The sequence below is a fragment of the Streptopelia decaocto genome (assembly GCF_964273445.1).
Source record: "Streptopelia decaocto genome assembly, chromosome: 1".
Taxonomy (NCBI): Eukaryota; Metazoa; Chordata; class Aves; order Columbiformes; family Columbidae; genus Streptopelia; species Streptopelia decaocto.
The window spans coordinates 52,480,962-52,497,865 of record NC_138663.1 but is presented as its reverse complement, the minus strand read 5'-3'; the positions used below and the strand labels follow the sequence as shown (position 1 = coordinate 52,497,865).

The following is a 16,904-nucleotide window of genomic DNA, read 5'->3' as shown; positions in this document are numbered from 1 at the left end:
GCAAAGGGATCCAGTGCTGGTAGATTTTATGGCCCTTTTTCATCACTCCCTGCTGTTTGAAAGGATGATGTAACAAGGACAACAGTTAATGCCTACTGTAACAATACCCTTTACCATATCAGGCACTATGAGCATGCCACCAGGAGTCCCAGTAGAATTTTTCACATAAACTATTGCAGAGACTCCCACAAAAGAAGGTATTCCTATCCAGCAAATAAATCCCATAGAATCTACAGGAAATATTAAGACAGTAATAACTGTTCTTAACCAGTTCAAAAGAAAAAATGTTCAGTGAAACACACTTGTGAAGAGTTTCCCAGCATCTTAATTACTACTAAGGAATCAATGTAGCAGAGTAGTGGCATCACAAGTAGTGGCATCAAATCAAAATTTCTATTTAACATTGCATACTGCTGTGCCTGCAAGCTAAAACATAACTATAGTGTGGGTAAAACAGTCTCACCTTCATATTCAATTTAGTACTTGAAGAGTTGCAGAAAAACACTGATATTTGCAACAGAGACATAGCCTTTGGGGAACTTTGCTTAATTAGACCATATTTGTCCTAGCAAAAAAAAAAAAAGAGCACATGAATCCTTTATTAAAGATAAGGAGCCTCTCTTGCTGTTCAGCCTTCAACAATGACAACACCTAATCGTACTCAATGAGCCCCACACACAAACAGCCAGGACAATTTCCCTTACCTTACATCCAAAGCAGCACCATCCCCCAGGAAGAAGTAAGATCAAGACAGAAGGACACGCTCCTTTCATGCTGTGTAGTGGAATTAGGCCACAGCACCCACCTTCCTCACCCGGAGAGAACGAGGCCAAAAACCAGGTTACCACCTCCTAAGTCTGAGGAGCTTCAAAGAAAAAGGGCAGCCAAAAAAGAAGACTGCTTAAACTGTCATACCTAACCACAGCCTAATCTCAGTCGCTTTCTTTATCAGGAGCGTGCAGGTACTCCACAGCACACACCCCGCACTCCCAGGGGAGCAGTGTGCACGGGAAATCCAGCCTTCCAGGAAACCAGTCACATCACGGTCCCTCCCCACCACACACAGCCCTCCCATGGTACTGCCCAGAAAGGGTGGGCTCCTCTTTCCTGTACAAAGCTCTGTGTCACTTGTAGGCAAGCTACTTTCAGTCACTTAAGAGATAAATTCCAATCAGAGCTAGTGAACCCAGTCCTCTTTCATGGAAGCCAAGGTAAGAGTGGAAGAGTCCAAACTCCTAAGGAGAGGTGCTAAGATTTCAGGATGATAGAACTGAATCCCACTCCAAATAAACATGTGTATCCTAGAAGGGACCAGGTTTTACTGAAAACAGTACATAATCTCAGCTTAAGATAATAATATGCCACTTTTCTCTCCACCTCTGCAGAAACTACTAATTTGCAAGGTCACAGCTCACCTTTGGGCTTCATCTTTTTCTCAAATGCTCCTTATATTCAACTGTTAAGGTAGATTAGAAAAGTTGCACTAAGTTAGATCTCAACCTGTGTGACAACTGTCTGGGAATGCAACGTTTAAAAACAATTAACTTCAACCTCCACTAAATTAATGGAAGGGACATGCAACTGCAAATTTAAGGTCTAATTTAAAGCTAAGTTTTCTGGTCTTACAGACATACATGCACAATAGCTATATAAAATGCAGGATATTGCAGCACAGTACGTACTACCCTGCTGCAATATCCTACATTGCATATATCTCACATAGATAGAAACACAGTACATACACAATTTAGTCCTTTGTGCTTAAGGCCAAACCTAAACATATACTAAAACAAGTTCTTAAAGAGAATGACATTTGAAGCCAACATTACATACAGGAATAATGATCATCATCTAATGTCAATTCTTCCCCTTCTGCAAGATTTTTAATGCAAAGAAATTTAACTGATATGTCCTCAGATTTGATACACTCAAGTCTGCTCATTTATGCACATGCAAATATAAAACAAAATCACTCATTGGCAGTGTCAAGAGATGAAGAAAGTACCTGCAGCAAGAGAATAATTGCTACATAAAGCTTTCTGATGGTGATGGCATTCTACTCCACTGATATAGGAAAACTTTAGCTAATGGCTTTAGTAACAAAGCTTGATGCTCTATTAAAGACCAGATCTGAAGTTCACCAGAATTTCAGGATTAATGGTACTTTCCCCTTAGCACTTCCAACCACCTGGGCTGCTGAGAACAAAGCTTAAGTCTCTTCTTATAACTGTCATATCTAGCAGGAAAAACAAAGGCTGAATAGTATACTAAATATTTAATTCTACTGCTATTTCAGACACATGCATTTGTTCTCAATAACCACAAAAAAAAAACTTAGATGCAAGACAAGAAGGACAGAACCCAGAAAAGGTAGTCACTTTATCCTTGCTAAGACAAATTTATTCTTGTGGAGCACTAAAGTCTACATAGGATCTGACAGACAACACATGCACAGACACACACAAAAAAGCAGAAGAAAACTATGGCAGTCTTAAACATAACAACTTCAACACAGTTGACATCCAGCTTCAAGACAGATGACATCAATCAGTCAAAACTCTGTCGGGAAGAATGACAAGTTTTTGAAGAGTTTCCTTTGGGAACAGATAACAGCTTTGTTTCATGTCACAGCCAAATCTGATTCAACAGCTTCATGTTACAGACTATCATGTATGATTTGCACCATTTATATGGCATATTAGAGGAAAATACGATTTCTTGATAACATTGATAAATATTTATTGCTAATAATGAAGTGAAACCATTCAGAGGTGGTCACAGGCAGGGGGTTGTTATATGCCTTTCTTTTTTTATAGCAACAGGCAACATTTACTGGGCTGCTTCAAGAGGGTTATAACTTCACAATTCATCTTCTTATTTGCTTTTTATACCATATAACCAGAAAAGACTCTTCAGTACCACTACAAGAGGGGAGGGAGGAAGGAGGAGAGTGAGTAAGAGTTTTAGCAGTGATGTAAATCTTCACCTCTGTTCCCTTAGACTTTGCCCTTCCAAACTGCAAGCCGACTACAGGTAACAAGAAGGGGAGAATAAGCTCAGAATCATCTTGATAAAAGCTTTGTTGTATATAGAAATCAAAGCCATTTTGAAAATGCCATCCAGACTTCATGAAGAGAGATAACACTGTTCATCTCTTATTCTAACAGAGTTAAACCAAACGTCATCCTTTCCTACCAATCGCTGCTGTACAATAACTTGTAGACCTAGCGATCTAACCAGTTAAGGTATGACTTCTCATACAGAGCTCCCTGGCAGTATGAAGCAATCATAACTTGATTAGAGAAGGATAAATACATAAAACCTCACTAGAGTCAGGCTAGCCTGAAGTCAGGTAACTGTGCTGCAGTAACACACTGACAGGTTCAACCACAACACACATTCTTCCAGTTCAGTTCATAACTGAAAGCAAACCCAAACCCTTTACAGAGGAGCAAGCAACAACTTATGCACAGGAAATAGTGCAAGGAGCAACAGAATTTCACATCTTATGTTCAAGGAGGGGATTCTATCCAGTAGTATGGGGCAACTTATATATTTGTAGAGCCTCACATCCTTGAAAAATCTATATGGGATAGATAAAATACATCAAAGAAAAATGAGGTGGTGAATTTAAGAACAGCACTGTATAACAACATCCTAATTACCTCACCTAATCATTCTGAGAAGATTTCTACTTAATCAACCTAGATCTCATAATAATAAAGGATTTTTTTTAAACTGTGGAACAACTTCTAAACTTAAAAACAAGAAGCAAGCTTGTCAAAGATTTTTTTTTTAAGATATTTAGTTAATTATTTAGTTAATTTAATGTCGTGTGGAAGCTTTTGGCCTTCTAGAGAAACAAAAACTATTCAGGCAAACCCGCATTATCTCCGGATTGCCACAGCCTTTCCTTATTTGGCTAACGTTTTGAGATTCCAATCAGACTGCTATGAAGTTCAACATGCACAAAGCATCCATTTTGAGGAAACTTCACAGCCAGTTTCCCTTCCATTCCCCCCCTGCCCCAAGTGAAAGTTATCTCCCTCAGCACCAACCCCCCCTCCTACATACCCACACCAGAACAAAGCAATATGGATTCGGTTGGTTTTTTTTTTTTTTTACTGCTCTCCGACACACGGCAGAGAACTATAAGAGCCCCGCTCCCCTCAAAGTTCGGCTTTCACACTGCGGCAGGAGCTATCGCTACAGAAAGCCTGTTATCGATACACGTCTCGATATTAGGAACAAAACACTGGTTCCCCTTAGAAACCGGAGGGAAACCGGCGATCCGTCCCTCCGCACGCACACGCGGGGGGTTTCACCGCCTCAACTGCTGCGAAACCGGGGAGACGGGGCCGGCAGGAAACTGCTGCCGGGATCCCGGGCCGCAGGCACCCGGGGCAGCGCCCCCGAGGCGGGCCCGCCTCCCTCACCTGCCGGCCGCCACCCCTCCCTCCACCGGGGGGGCACTTGGCCCGCTCCCCCCGCCTGCCTCCCAAACAACACGGGGCTGGGCCCGCTGCCCCCGGCCCTCCCGAGAGAAGCGAGGCGAGCGGGGAAAGCGAAAGAGGGTCACCGGCACCTCCTCCCCGCACAAGGAGAGGCCCAACCGCCCCCGTCCGGCCTGCGGGGATGGGGCGCAGCCTCTCTGTCCCCCTCCAGCCCAGCCGGCCCGGAGCCCGGGCTGCTCCCCCCTCCGGCCGCCCCTCGGCCTGACCCCGGTCGCAGCCGCCTCCCGCCCCGCGCTCCCGGCCCCTCCCCGCCCCGACACCCCCCAGCGGAGGGGAGAGCAGCCGCCTCCGGCCCCTTCCTCCTCCACCTCCTCCCGGGAGGGCACTTGGCCGGCCGGCCGCGCCACCCCCCCCCCCCCCTCCCCGCTTCCCTTGCCTGCCCCAAGCCCCGGTCCCGCCGCCGAGCTCGGCCAGGCCCCCCTCGGCCGGCGGGAACGGCTCCGCACCGACCTGGTGGAGCGCGGTGAGCCCGTCCACATTGGCGTAGTTGATGTCGGCGCCCCGCTCCAGCAGCCGCAGCACCTCCTCGGTGTCCCCGCTGGAGCAGGCGGCCAGGAAGACGGCGCCGTCGTCAAACTTCACCTTGGTCTTTTTGCGCTTGACCACGGGCGGCTCCAGGTCGGTCTCGGAGCCGATCCAGCGCTTCAGCTGCTCGTTCCGCTTCTGCTTGGCGTCCGCCATCTTCATACCCCGCTCCTGCCTGGCCCCCTTAGCTAACGCCGCACCGAGGATAGACTATATACCGCCAGTATCCCACAGCGCACCGCGGCCCGCACTCGCCCTCGCTCGCTCACCCACCCAGATGGAGGGCGCAGGGCGGGAGGGAACCGGAGGGGCGGGGCGGCGGCGGCAGCCTCATTAGCATAACCCCGCGAGAGTACCGGCGGCGGGAAGGCGGGGCTGGGAGGAGCCGCGCTGCGGGGAACCGGTGTGGGAGGGACGGCGGGGAAAGGAGGTGTCACGGGCGGGCGGGGGTTGGCGGGGGCCGGGCGGGGGAGTGGCGCCGCCGCCCGTGTTGTGACTGGGGCGAGGCCGGCTCGGTTTGCCTCATCGCGGGCCCATGAGTTCAGGAGTTCAGCCGAAGGGTCACCGGCTTCCTCTGCTCCACCGCGGAGCGGAAATCCCCGCGCCTGCAGGGGAGAGGCGGCCGCGGCACCACACGGCGCTCGCTGCCTGCCAGGGGGTGGTTGGGGCACATGCCACCTCCTTCTGCGGCCTGGGGCTGCCAGCAAGGCTGGGAAAACGAACTCAAAGAGAGATGAGGGCCTTGCTAGTTAAACGGCCACCACCAAGGGGTGACCAGAGAAAAGGCCAACAGCATCCTGGCTTGTATCAGCAATAGTGTGGCCAGCAGGACCAGGAAAGTGATCAGCCCACTGTACTCAGCACTGGTGAGGCCCCACCTTGAATCCTGTGTTCAGTTTTGGGCCCCTCACTACAGGAAAGGCATTGAGGTGCTGGAGAGAATTCAAAGAAGGGCAATGAAGCTGTTGAGGGGTCTGGAGCACAAGTCTGATGAGGAGCAGCTGAGGGAACTGGTGCTGTTTAGCCTGGAGAAAAGGGGGCTGAGGGGCGACCTGATCACTGTTTACACCTACCTGAAAGGAGGTTGTAGCATGGAGGGTGTTGGTCTCCCAAGTAGCAAGTGATGGGACAATGGGAAATGGCCTCAAATTGCACCAGGGGATGTTCTGGTTGGATATTAGGAAACATGTCTTCATGGAAAGCATCAGTCACTGGAACAGGCTGCCCAGGGAAGTGATGGAGTCGCCATCCCTGGAGATGTTTAAAAGACACATAGGTGAGGTTCTTAGGGACACAGGTTAGTGACAGTCTTAGGTTAATGGTTTGACTTGATCCTGAGGGTCTTTTCTAACCAAAATTATTCTATCATTCTATGAAGTGTGTGAGGAAAGGCAGTGGGACGAGTAGGCCTGAAACCCGAAAACCTAAGCCAGGCTTTGGACATGTGGCTCCCAGGGCCTACAGTGACTGGAGACACATTGCTTCTTCCCACCTCTTACCAGGCACCTTAGCTAAAGGTGCTGCCTTTTGCTGTCTGTGACCGCAACAGCATCAGCATTCCTGCCTGCATTGGCAAACAGGGCAAATGCAGCTGCTTGGAGGAAAGAAGGAAACAAACGGGGTGACTTACTGAGGGTCCATTTTGGGAAGTTAGACATGCCCGCATTAGGCCAGGTTGCTATACAGAAGCAACATCTCCCATTTGCCATGAGACTATTGCATGACAGTGGGAATATCCCTGTGCTTATTGTTTGTTTTAATGAAAGAAAACTTCTTTTCCATTACCTGAAAACCTGAGGTAGCTTATCCATCTTTTCTGTTGGAAGAAATCAAGTGGTTACAAAACATAACAGCATTTGAAGATAACAGAGATTAAAATGTATTAATTTAGAGTTGTGACTTCTAGGAACCAAGCAATTATAAGTAGTAATCTTTTTTTTCATACACAATGTATTTTCTTTAGCTAAAAGCAATATGTATTTTGTTTTAAATTGAATCATCGCTGGGGATAAAATGTGGTTTTAAATTTACTGGGAAAAAAAAAAAACAAAACAAGTTTTGTTTTCAATTAATTATAGGAAACAAAGTGTAGTTTGGGAGGATCACCAAACCTCATACGCTTCAAATTTTGCATGGTTTTTCTTTTCTAATTATAATGTCTCCTTCATATGTTGGGCAGTCTCACAGCCTACTCAGACTTCTTCTTTCCATTTTTATTGATAAAAATGTCAGCAGCATTTCACAAGAAACAGGAGTCATGAGGTACCTGCAGCAATGTTTTGTATTCAGTGTCTTTCAGAACAGATTTTCTTATGGAGATATTTGTATAGTATCCATCACGTTACTCATACAGCAACGCACCAGACACAGCACAATGTGATTATGAACTAAAGGTGACATCTCATACTCCAGATGAAAGATTTGCCAGAAAAGGATTTGCAGTTCCAAGTAGGTGGATGGACAATTACCCAGCACCTAATTTATACCTACCCATTGATAGCCTTTGTGACTGCCCAGTGGTACAGCTTAGGCTCCTGGGTTTGAAATGGTGGCTGGCTGTGCATGATGCACTTCAGAAGCAGTTTTTGCAGTGTTTATTGCTCACAGGAGTGACTGAGTTGTACATTGGCATAGCGCTGATACCATCGGCCCAGTGTGGACAGTCACCAGCCGGGAGCTTGGCAGCATCTACTGACTCACGCCTGAGGAGGGGATTTGTGCAGGCTCCAGCTGCCTGCTGTGGTCTTGTCCTTGTGGGCAAACTTTCTCGGGGACAGACTCTCAGTCCAGTGCTGTTTCCCAAGGAGCTGAAAACTATAGCCCAGGAGAAGGTAATGTAAGAGAAGAGCTGTGTCCTCCTTCCACAGACATCTCTGGTATTTTGCATGTGCCCTCACCAACACACTGCTTCTCTCTTTCTTCAGTTGACTGACTGAAAATTTGACTCATCAAAGACACCACATAGCTGAAGAATGTAATATACCAATTTCAGCAAGCAATATTTAAATCAAGTGCTTTGTTGCAGAGTAATTCTAGGCAAATTGATAGGCACGTATTCAAAATGCCCTCTCAGGAATTTCATTGTTATGGAGCATTTTTTAAGGTTTCCATCAGGAGATGGACTCCAGTCCTCTCTCCTTGACTTTATTCTTCCAGCTCAGCTTTTTCTTTCTCATCATGGATCCTTATTTAACACCTTCAGCTCACTCTCCTTGGCTTGTTAGCGAATTGTAGAGGTTCTCCAGGTCAGAAAGCACAACTCTTTGTGTTCTTAAGTATCTGTCAAGGTTTAAGGCAAGGTGGCAATAAACCGTGGCAGACACTCCCTGTTATCCCCTCACTTCCCACCACCTCTTTCCTTTAGATCAGAAAGGTGATAGGAAAGATAAGAGGAGAGGAAAGGAAGAGAGACTTAGACTTCAAGTTGGAGAGTTTTAAAGGGTTTTACTAATGCTACTAATAAATAGAGAATATATATACAAAATATACAAAACCAATCGTGAGTGCTCGATGTGGAGTTGGCGTCACTCCAGCAGCAGAGCTGGGCGTGCGGAGCTGGCAGCTCCAGCAGGTGCAGCTCAGGCCCCTGGAAGTCATGGGCGGGACTTCACAGCAAACTGGAACCTGTTTGCAGGGATGCAGGGCCTGAGGGCTGTAGATCACAGGCAGACAGGCAGGGTCCTCTCTAGATGCCGGCCATGGTCGAAGAGAGCTTGACCCTCGTGATCACCCTCTTATATAGGGGGTATGATGATTATGGGATGGAATACTTCCATCGGTCAGTTCTAGTCACCTATTCCATCCACCCTTCCTCAAACACGCCCCTTTCACAACGGAACATGGGAAAACTTATCAGTCTTTCTTAGCTATCATAGTAATAAATCTAAACATGAGCTTCTTCAGCATTCTGTGGGTCTCTTATCAGCACCAAGTACAGCATCCTAGGAAAAATATGCAGACTAAAACTCAGAAAAGTACAGCCACCTAGAAGAACTTAGCTGAAAGAAAAATCACTAAAGGAGAACCAGTCTTGTTTTTAACAAAACCAGGACAGTGTCTCACAGTCTTTTTAAAGATCAGATCTAATACTTCCCTGTTGTTCCTTTATCCAAGGCATTTTTCATTGATTCAGCTCCAGCTTTTCAGAGAACTTGAGCACATACGTGTCCTTACTCTGCAGCTATTTGTATGTTGTACATTCTTGACTTTATTTTTCCTTGACTTTCAATTTTCAATATTTTTTGGGTTGCACCTGATTGGGGAGTTATGTTTGAGGCCTTTTACAGACCCCACAGGCAACATATAAATTGTGTGTGGCCAGCTGAAATTCAGTTATTCCATATATATGGGGTATATATGACTTTCCTAGATAGCTGTATGCTCTACAGTAAATTATATGTGGCCCTTGAATGTGATCTAGCAAAGCATTTGTTCTTCCTTAAGCAACAGGTAGATCTGTCATTCATGTAAACTCTGCAGTTCACATTTTCCGTATTCAACAAAATCAAGCCACACTTCAGAGCAAGAAGGGAATAATTGTGAGAGTAATAATAATAACGACAACAACTTGGTTTTCATTTCCATGTTTTTCCTATTTCGTATCTCACCTAAAAGTTTATAACTCCTATAACAAAATCATACTGGGCCATATTATTTACTCCATCCTACCAGCTTGATATCATTCAATTTTATTGTAAAATCAGTGTAGCTGAGAGAAGGTGAGACCATCTACAGCTTCCAATTCAGTGCTAATTGAGATAAACACATACAATTACCTATAATATTTGCAGAAGAAATCTGGTTTTCTCATCCATTTATTTACCTAAACATGGAGGATGAAATTGATCTGTGCAGAGGGTTAAACCAAACCCCATATATTAAGGCTCACTTTGAAAACCATATTGAAAGCGAGTATAAAATTTGTCCTAACACAATCACTACTGCAATACAGTATCACAAGATTGAATTCGATAACTGCATAAGCTTGTACATGTGTTTACAATAATAATAGTATGCTAACAATTGTCACTTCTCATTTTAGGTACCTGATGTATGCAACTTAAGGACAGACTAAGCAGACCTAGTTTTATCAGGCTGTTCTGATGTATCTCTACCAGACTACTCGACAGAGTAGATGTGCTGTAAAATCCTTTGTTTGCCTGCATATACATATCCCTAAAGGTGATTGAGTATGTGATTTTCCACATGCAAATAATAGCCCTCAATTCAGTAGAAATACTTTTCTCTAGAGATAACCATGTAAACCTTTGCAGAGATAGCATCTATGCATTTATATATTTTTAGTTAAGTTAGTGGCAGGCTTCAAGTGATCCTTAGAATGATTTAGCAATGAGATTGTTATCAGTGTGCTTTCTGGGTTTCCATTTTTTCTTAAAAACATTACAACCATTGTTCAAAGGTATTTCATGCAGGCTTCTGAACCACAGAAGTACACAGATGAAGCTTTTGCACTACCCAAAATAGTCAGCTTCTGGGATGTAGAATTTTTTTGTTCTGACCTCCTAAGGATAATTATTGTCTTGTCTTTCATCTTGAACAGCAATAGACACAGTGTGGCTTCTAAAAATTTTGTTCTAACATTTTTCTCTCCCCAGTGAAGAAAACTAATATATCAAAGTTTCTTTCTTCAACTCCAGCTCTGGGAAAAACGGATAATTTGAAGAGATAGAGACAAATACTGTATATATTGACACAATGCTTTGTAATAAATCTTCCAGGTTTTTATAGAGAATCACAGATTGTAAAAGGAGAGATGGGATAAGAAAATATAAAAACCTTTTTCGTCATGAAAAGGTCATGACAGAGATACTTACCATAAGAATAAAGCATTTCTTTCATTTTTTAATTTGACAGTCAGAGGCCTTTCTATTTTTAAATCTGGTGTATTCTCTACTCCGATTGTGTGACAAACCCACACAAGTAGCAGTGAAAACTCTGGTACATTCCTTATCCAGAAAAAAAGAAATAGGAAGACTATATACAAAGTGCTATCAAAATTTTGAAGTCAATTATATAAGAAGTGAACTTCTCACTCTTTGGTTTTGTCAGTTTTGAGTAAGATTCTTACACAGAAACTCCACATTTCAAGGTGGGCTACTTTTTGATGCTGCATAATCCTGAGTCACAAAACTAAAACTACCATAGCAACCAGGGCACATATTTATAAACTATGCAGTTCTGAATCAGATTTGCAATGGTGTATTCTCCCAGCATCTTTCATGAGCTTTCCACAGATTGCTGTCTCTATATTCTTGGATGGCAATGCAAGCTAACATTTAAGCTTGATTCTCTGAGATACTTCTACGTGTACCCATCTGTTAAAGCAGCATTTGGTCGACTGACAATTTCAACGGTGCATGGGTTAAGCTAAAAATAGTTGTCTTGGCTAGTAAAAAGTAACACTATGTCCTTTAGAAATAGGGAAATACGCTTATAAAACCATTCTTACTGTCAACTAAATTTCATGTTTTGCCTGGTCCCTCCGTGCAAAAACAGAACTGAGCCATACATCATGTAACAGCAATACAGGTTTGTATTCAGCCTCTGCAGTCCTGGGAATGCTGCATGTATGGTGTTAGACACTCTGCCATGACAATTGCCCATTTTGGCCTCTTGCTGCTAAGAACAAGTATTTTTGCTTTACTGTGATGTCCACAAGGCCACATAATCTCACAGTAGCTTTTGTGAACTTTTCAGCATTTCTGCTGGTGAAGTGTTTCTTTTCCACTATTGTGTGTGGCTGGAGTGAAGGAGTGTACTGTCAAACTAAATACTGAGGGAGGAAGGGAATGACCTGTCCCTCTGAGATGTTCCCTGTGAGCCGCATTCTGAACATATCACAGCTGAGAAACATACTTACAGGGCTGCAGGAGGACGATTTGGACAAAGAGAAACGAAATACACCCTTTTCTAGCTTCTCACTCACAATGCAAATATACATATAGTCAAAGGTTATTGACAGCTGTGACACTTCGATTTCTGCCTTCCTGCCTTCCTTTAAATATTTGGTTTGGTATGTGAAAGTATCCATTCTCTACCTTGGAGTTTAAAAATACTAAAATTGCTGCATGGCTGAAAAATTGGCTTGGATGTTGGGTATCCAGGAGTGTGCTCTGCTGCTCCCAGTGCCTACAGGCTCTGTTTTTATGAGCCAGCAGAGCATATGACATAACTGCACTCTCATATCATGTTTACACTTAGCAATGTAGTAACGTAAGTAACACACCTATATCACTGACAAAAATAATGTCATCCTTTAGCCTATTCAGACAGCCGTTAAAAGGAAAACCAAGTGGTTTTCTTTAAAAAAGAACTGGCTGATAGAGTATAGTAACGCTTATTTATAAGGATATTCATAAAGACCTGTTTCCCTGAATACAACAGAAACAAGCAACTGAAAGCAGTTTTGTTGCTTAGAAATCACTTTTTCTAGTAGTTCAGTGTCCTAACAAGTACTTGGGGTGTTTCTTTTCTGTCCCCTGTATTTGTTAATAGCCCCGTGTCTGCTACGTAGAGTTACTTCTCTTGTAGGTAACTCCTCAGGCTACAGGTTAACTGATCAGACTTCATCCCACACCATCAGATCACTCCTTTGGTGGCCTCCTATTGTTCCTTAGCACAAGGCCATTAAGAAATTGAATTGCTTCGTCCTGTCAGTTCAAAAGAAGAGTGACTTAATTGACACAATTAATCCGAAGCAACATTAATCTGCAGCAACCACTAATGTAATGCTAAGGTACTCTAGAAGCTTTAATGTCTGTATCATGAATGCACAGAGATGTACACTTCACTTCAGTATCTTCTTAAATGGCTTCTGGTTCGACAGGTTTATGACTTTCAGCCCTCATCTGATGAAATCACATTTCCTAACTGTTCCTAAATTGGCTTGATGTCCTGCAACTCCCTCTTTCAGTCACCACGATAACTCAAAAGGCCCCATTGAGAAGGGAACCATAAAAGTCCTTTTCCTTTAGCAGGTGCTTAAAGTAACTCAAAGCCAGCTTCTTCCCACCAAAGCATTATTTAGTCACTTAGTGTAAGATGAGGAAAAGGCTGTAACCTCTAGTTCTTAGCCAAACTTTTCTCTTCCCCTAAACATTTTGGATTTATGACAAAGCCTTCTCTTTGGCTGAGAGAAACTTATCTCTTCCAGCATTTTCTAAGAGATATAGGCTGTTTCACTAGATAGTGGAGGCATCCAGGAAGGTTACTGCCACAGAAAGGGCCAATCTTCCTTTCTTTGTACTGTCCATTCCCTACCCCTGGATGCACAGACACCATTCCCAGTCTTTTTCCAGGCTTTGGTGTTCATTTGACATCTGAGTGAGTTGTTTGCACTGGCAGACTATTTACTTAATGGCTTGGCTAGTTTTCTGCTGGTCTGGCAAACTCAGGAAGCTCATCAGAGGCTGACAGAAGGCTTCCCAGAGATATAGGAATGTGTGGCCAGGCCTGAGGAAGGACAGAGTTGCTCTCCTCGGAAGCCAGGACACATTATGTAGGCTCAACCATCCCATTAAATCTCCCCCATAGTTCTAGCTGTGACCATGAAATCATTATCTTTCCTCTCTGGGAAGGTTTCTCTAATAGTTTGGTGTCCTTTGGGCCTGGATTCTGGCTCATGGAAAATAAATCACGTAACTAGAGTAAGGCAAGCAAGAACTGCCAAGTTAATTCCCCACGCTCCTTTACCCACCATTTTGTCCTCTCCATGGAGGTAATGTATCTGTCTTCATTTCACTTTATGTTTGTTTCCATGTGGCAGCTCTCAAACAGGATTCTGTGCAAACACAGTAGCGAGTAGAGGGATAGATAATTTTCATATTAAATAATAAAAATAATTTCCTCATTCTTGGCAGTTTTCATTTTAAAAAGTAACAATCTTGAGAGGACACTGTTAGCACACACTCAGTCCTGGGACTCCTGCAACAGGGACGTGAAGCAAGCCAGGACCCCAACTCAAACTCACCCCCAGCCACAACCAGGCGATGCTGATGTTCATCTCCCATGTCCACCTGTCCCTTCCTCTCAGGTGTGTTTGAGTCGTGGTCACTTCCCTGCATGCAATACCGGTATAGCTCTCTCTCTGTGATTATGAAACAGACACAGGTTACTTTTAGTTCAAGCACTAATTGAGACATAAAACACTGATTTTGCTGAGATCAGACACTTGGCTCCAGGTTGCATTAAGCGTTCCCTGATATGTAGTTTTATTTATGTGCACTTTGTTGCTCTTTCTCTTTAATAGAACAGGCTCAAGAAAGTAAAGGCTGGTCCTAGAAAAGTCCTACATTACGTTTATTTTAAGACAAATGAGTGGGTAGATAGATGTGAAATGACATTTCAACTAGATTAATAGCAGTAAAATTAACTTTCTACCTGTGTATATAATTTTAAAATTTAATTTAGTTGATTATTTTTATTATTAATGTTTTGATTACTTATTTAGGACACTGAGCTGATAAGTAGAATAACTAATAGGAAGTCAGACCATTTCTGGTTCTGCATCTGAATCATGATTTTATATGGGATAAATAAGACAAAGTTCTTAATTCTGCATTGCTGACCTCAGTTTGTATTTAAACTTCAAGAGCTGAATAAAGAATTTTGATCACATTAATTAGTATCTTTCCACTCCTAGTCTTCACAATTTAAGATTTAAAATAAAGCCTTAATAAAGATATAAAAGTCTGCTGGAGATAAAGCACCCGATGCTAGAGCTTCTTCTGCAGTGGGAATTTTGACTGAGCAGGGCCTGCTCTGAAAAACACACACACTCTTGTCTGTTAGAAAGCACTGAAGTGATTTTTGTGCTGTAATGTCTGTGTTATAGTTCTGTGTGCTCCTATACTTGAAAAACTTACGTTTTGCATAATCTTGAAATTGTATGTAATATTATATCTTATGATCTTAAAAAATCACAGCTACAGGAAAATAAATGACAAACAATTACTTCAGAAGGGGAAAGGTCTGGGCCTACTCTCTCTTTGCATTTAGATAAGATTGGAGAAGAGGCCTAACTACTATAGAAAAGGAAACAGTGTAAAAAAATTAATAGCTTGAAGAACCGTTCCACTGAATTCCTCTGTAAAAAAATAGCTAATCCATATTTAAAATTCAAAATCCATGTCACTGCTTTTCTTCATTGCATATTTTGGAAGACTCTTACATTCAAAGAGACACCAGGCAGTTCCCCACAGAAAATAGGAATATCCTGCAACCGTGTCCTGCATACAATCGCTGTCATATAACATTCACACTTCTCTGCAACAGCAGTAAGCACAAAGGAAAATACATTTCTTAATATATTATACCCCAAATATATGCAGTTGTTTGAATGACAATTTCTTTTAGAAGTGTAATAGTTGTATAGGTGATACATACGTGGGTCACATCAGACACTTTTTCTGTCTAGAGAATGTCTAGATACATTAATTTATTTTTATTTAAGACAGTCAAGGCTTCATTTAGGAATTCCTGCTTTTCTTAGTGAGTTTGTATTAGCTCCCACTAATACCGCACAGAATACCAGTGGAGTTATTTATGCAAGTGATCTCCAGTATAAGTTCCAAAATCTGAAATTTAATTATGTGTTAACTTACGATGGGCTTATACAACACACAGACAACATCCAGCCTGACTGTTTATTCAAGTCAAACATATTATAGCAGATCTGGAATCACATTCCCCTGTTATATAAGGTTCCTGTGGATTCACACTTCAGCTTTAGGGAGGAGATAAGGATCGGTCCTCAAAGAAGCAGTTACCACATGTGGTCATCATACATAGAGAGATAAAGCTAAATATAACATAAAGCGTGCCATTTGCCCATACAGTATTAAAGAGCTCTATACCATAATGAAAACATAGGTAAACCAAAACAGGCAGTTACCTAGAAACAAAAGCACAAAAGTCTCTGTTTCTGTCACATGCCCGAAAGCATTTATGATCAGATCCTGCCACTGCTGCTCACAACATCGTGCAGTACTTGTGAGCCGTTCCACTGAGGCACTAGGGTATTAGAAACAGTTTGGAAGTTAATAAATGCTTCATTTGCTTTGAAAACTGCCATAAAATAGGCACCATTTAGATCCAGTCTTTGCTTTAATGATTGCAGTGTATAGGACCTTTGTTAGGTTTGTGCTACCTGGCTTGGGTATGAGCTATGCAAGCATAGAGCTCAGCCTAAGCTGCAAAATTCTGGTGGTCTAAATTAAATCTAGCCTAACTTAGTTTACACTTGAGCTTTATGCAGCTCTAGTTACACTACTACTAGTGGCCAAGCTAGTTAATTTTAAGGTAGCTCAAGTGCATCTTTCTGGCATCTTCTGTATCTGTTGATGTTTTATCTGCTGGCATGGAAGTTACACAGGATCAAATCATCAGCTGATATAAACTTAATGTAACTACACTGGATAAAGGCCTGAACTTCGAAGTTTAGTACTTTAGGTATAAGATTTGAGTTTCACTCATAGATGATTAAGGGAGTGGAGCATCTCCCTTATGAGGAAAGGCTGAGCGAGCTGGGTCTCTTTAGCTTGGAGAACAGGAGACTGAGGGGTGACCTCATTAATGTTTACAGATATGTAAGGGGTGCGTGTCAGGAGGATGGAGCCAGGCTCTTCTCGGTGACAACCAATGGTAGGACAAGGGGTAATGGGTACAAACTGGAACACAAAAGGTTCCACTTAAATTTGAGAAGAAACTTCTTCTCAGTAAGGGTGACAGAACACTGGAACAGGCTGCCCAGGGAGGTTGTGGAGTCTCCTACTCTGGAGGCATTCAAGACCTGCCTGGACGCCTTCCTGTGTAACCTCATCTGTGTTCCTGCTCCGGCAGGGGGGT

The 16,904-nt window shown here is 43.0% G+C and overlaps 1 protein-coding gene across 8 annotated transcripts in view; it reads right to left on the bottom strand.

Annotated features, from left to right (window-relative positions):
- The window catches only part of PPP1R12A (protein phosphatase 1 regulatory subunit 12A), a 116,392-nt gene extending 111,064 nt beyond the window's left edge, over positions 1-5,328 (bottom strand). For all 8 annotated transcript variants that reach the window (XR_014186681.1, XM_082076184.1, XM_082076180.1 and 5 more), the window contains exon 1: positions 4,965-5,328. Coding sequence is in view for 7 of the 8 variants with exons in the window: in XM_082076184.1 (XP_081932310.1) it covers positions 4,965-5,201 (237 nt within the window). In the remaining variant the exon portion in view is untranslated. The remainder of the gene's footprint in view (positions 1-4,964) is intronic.
- Positions 5,329-16,904: the final 11,576 nt, after the last annotated feature.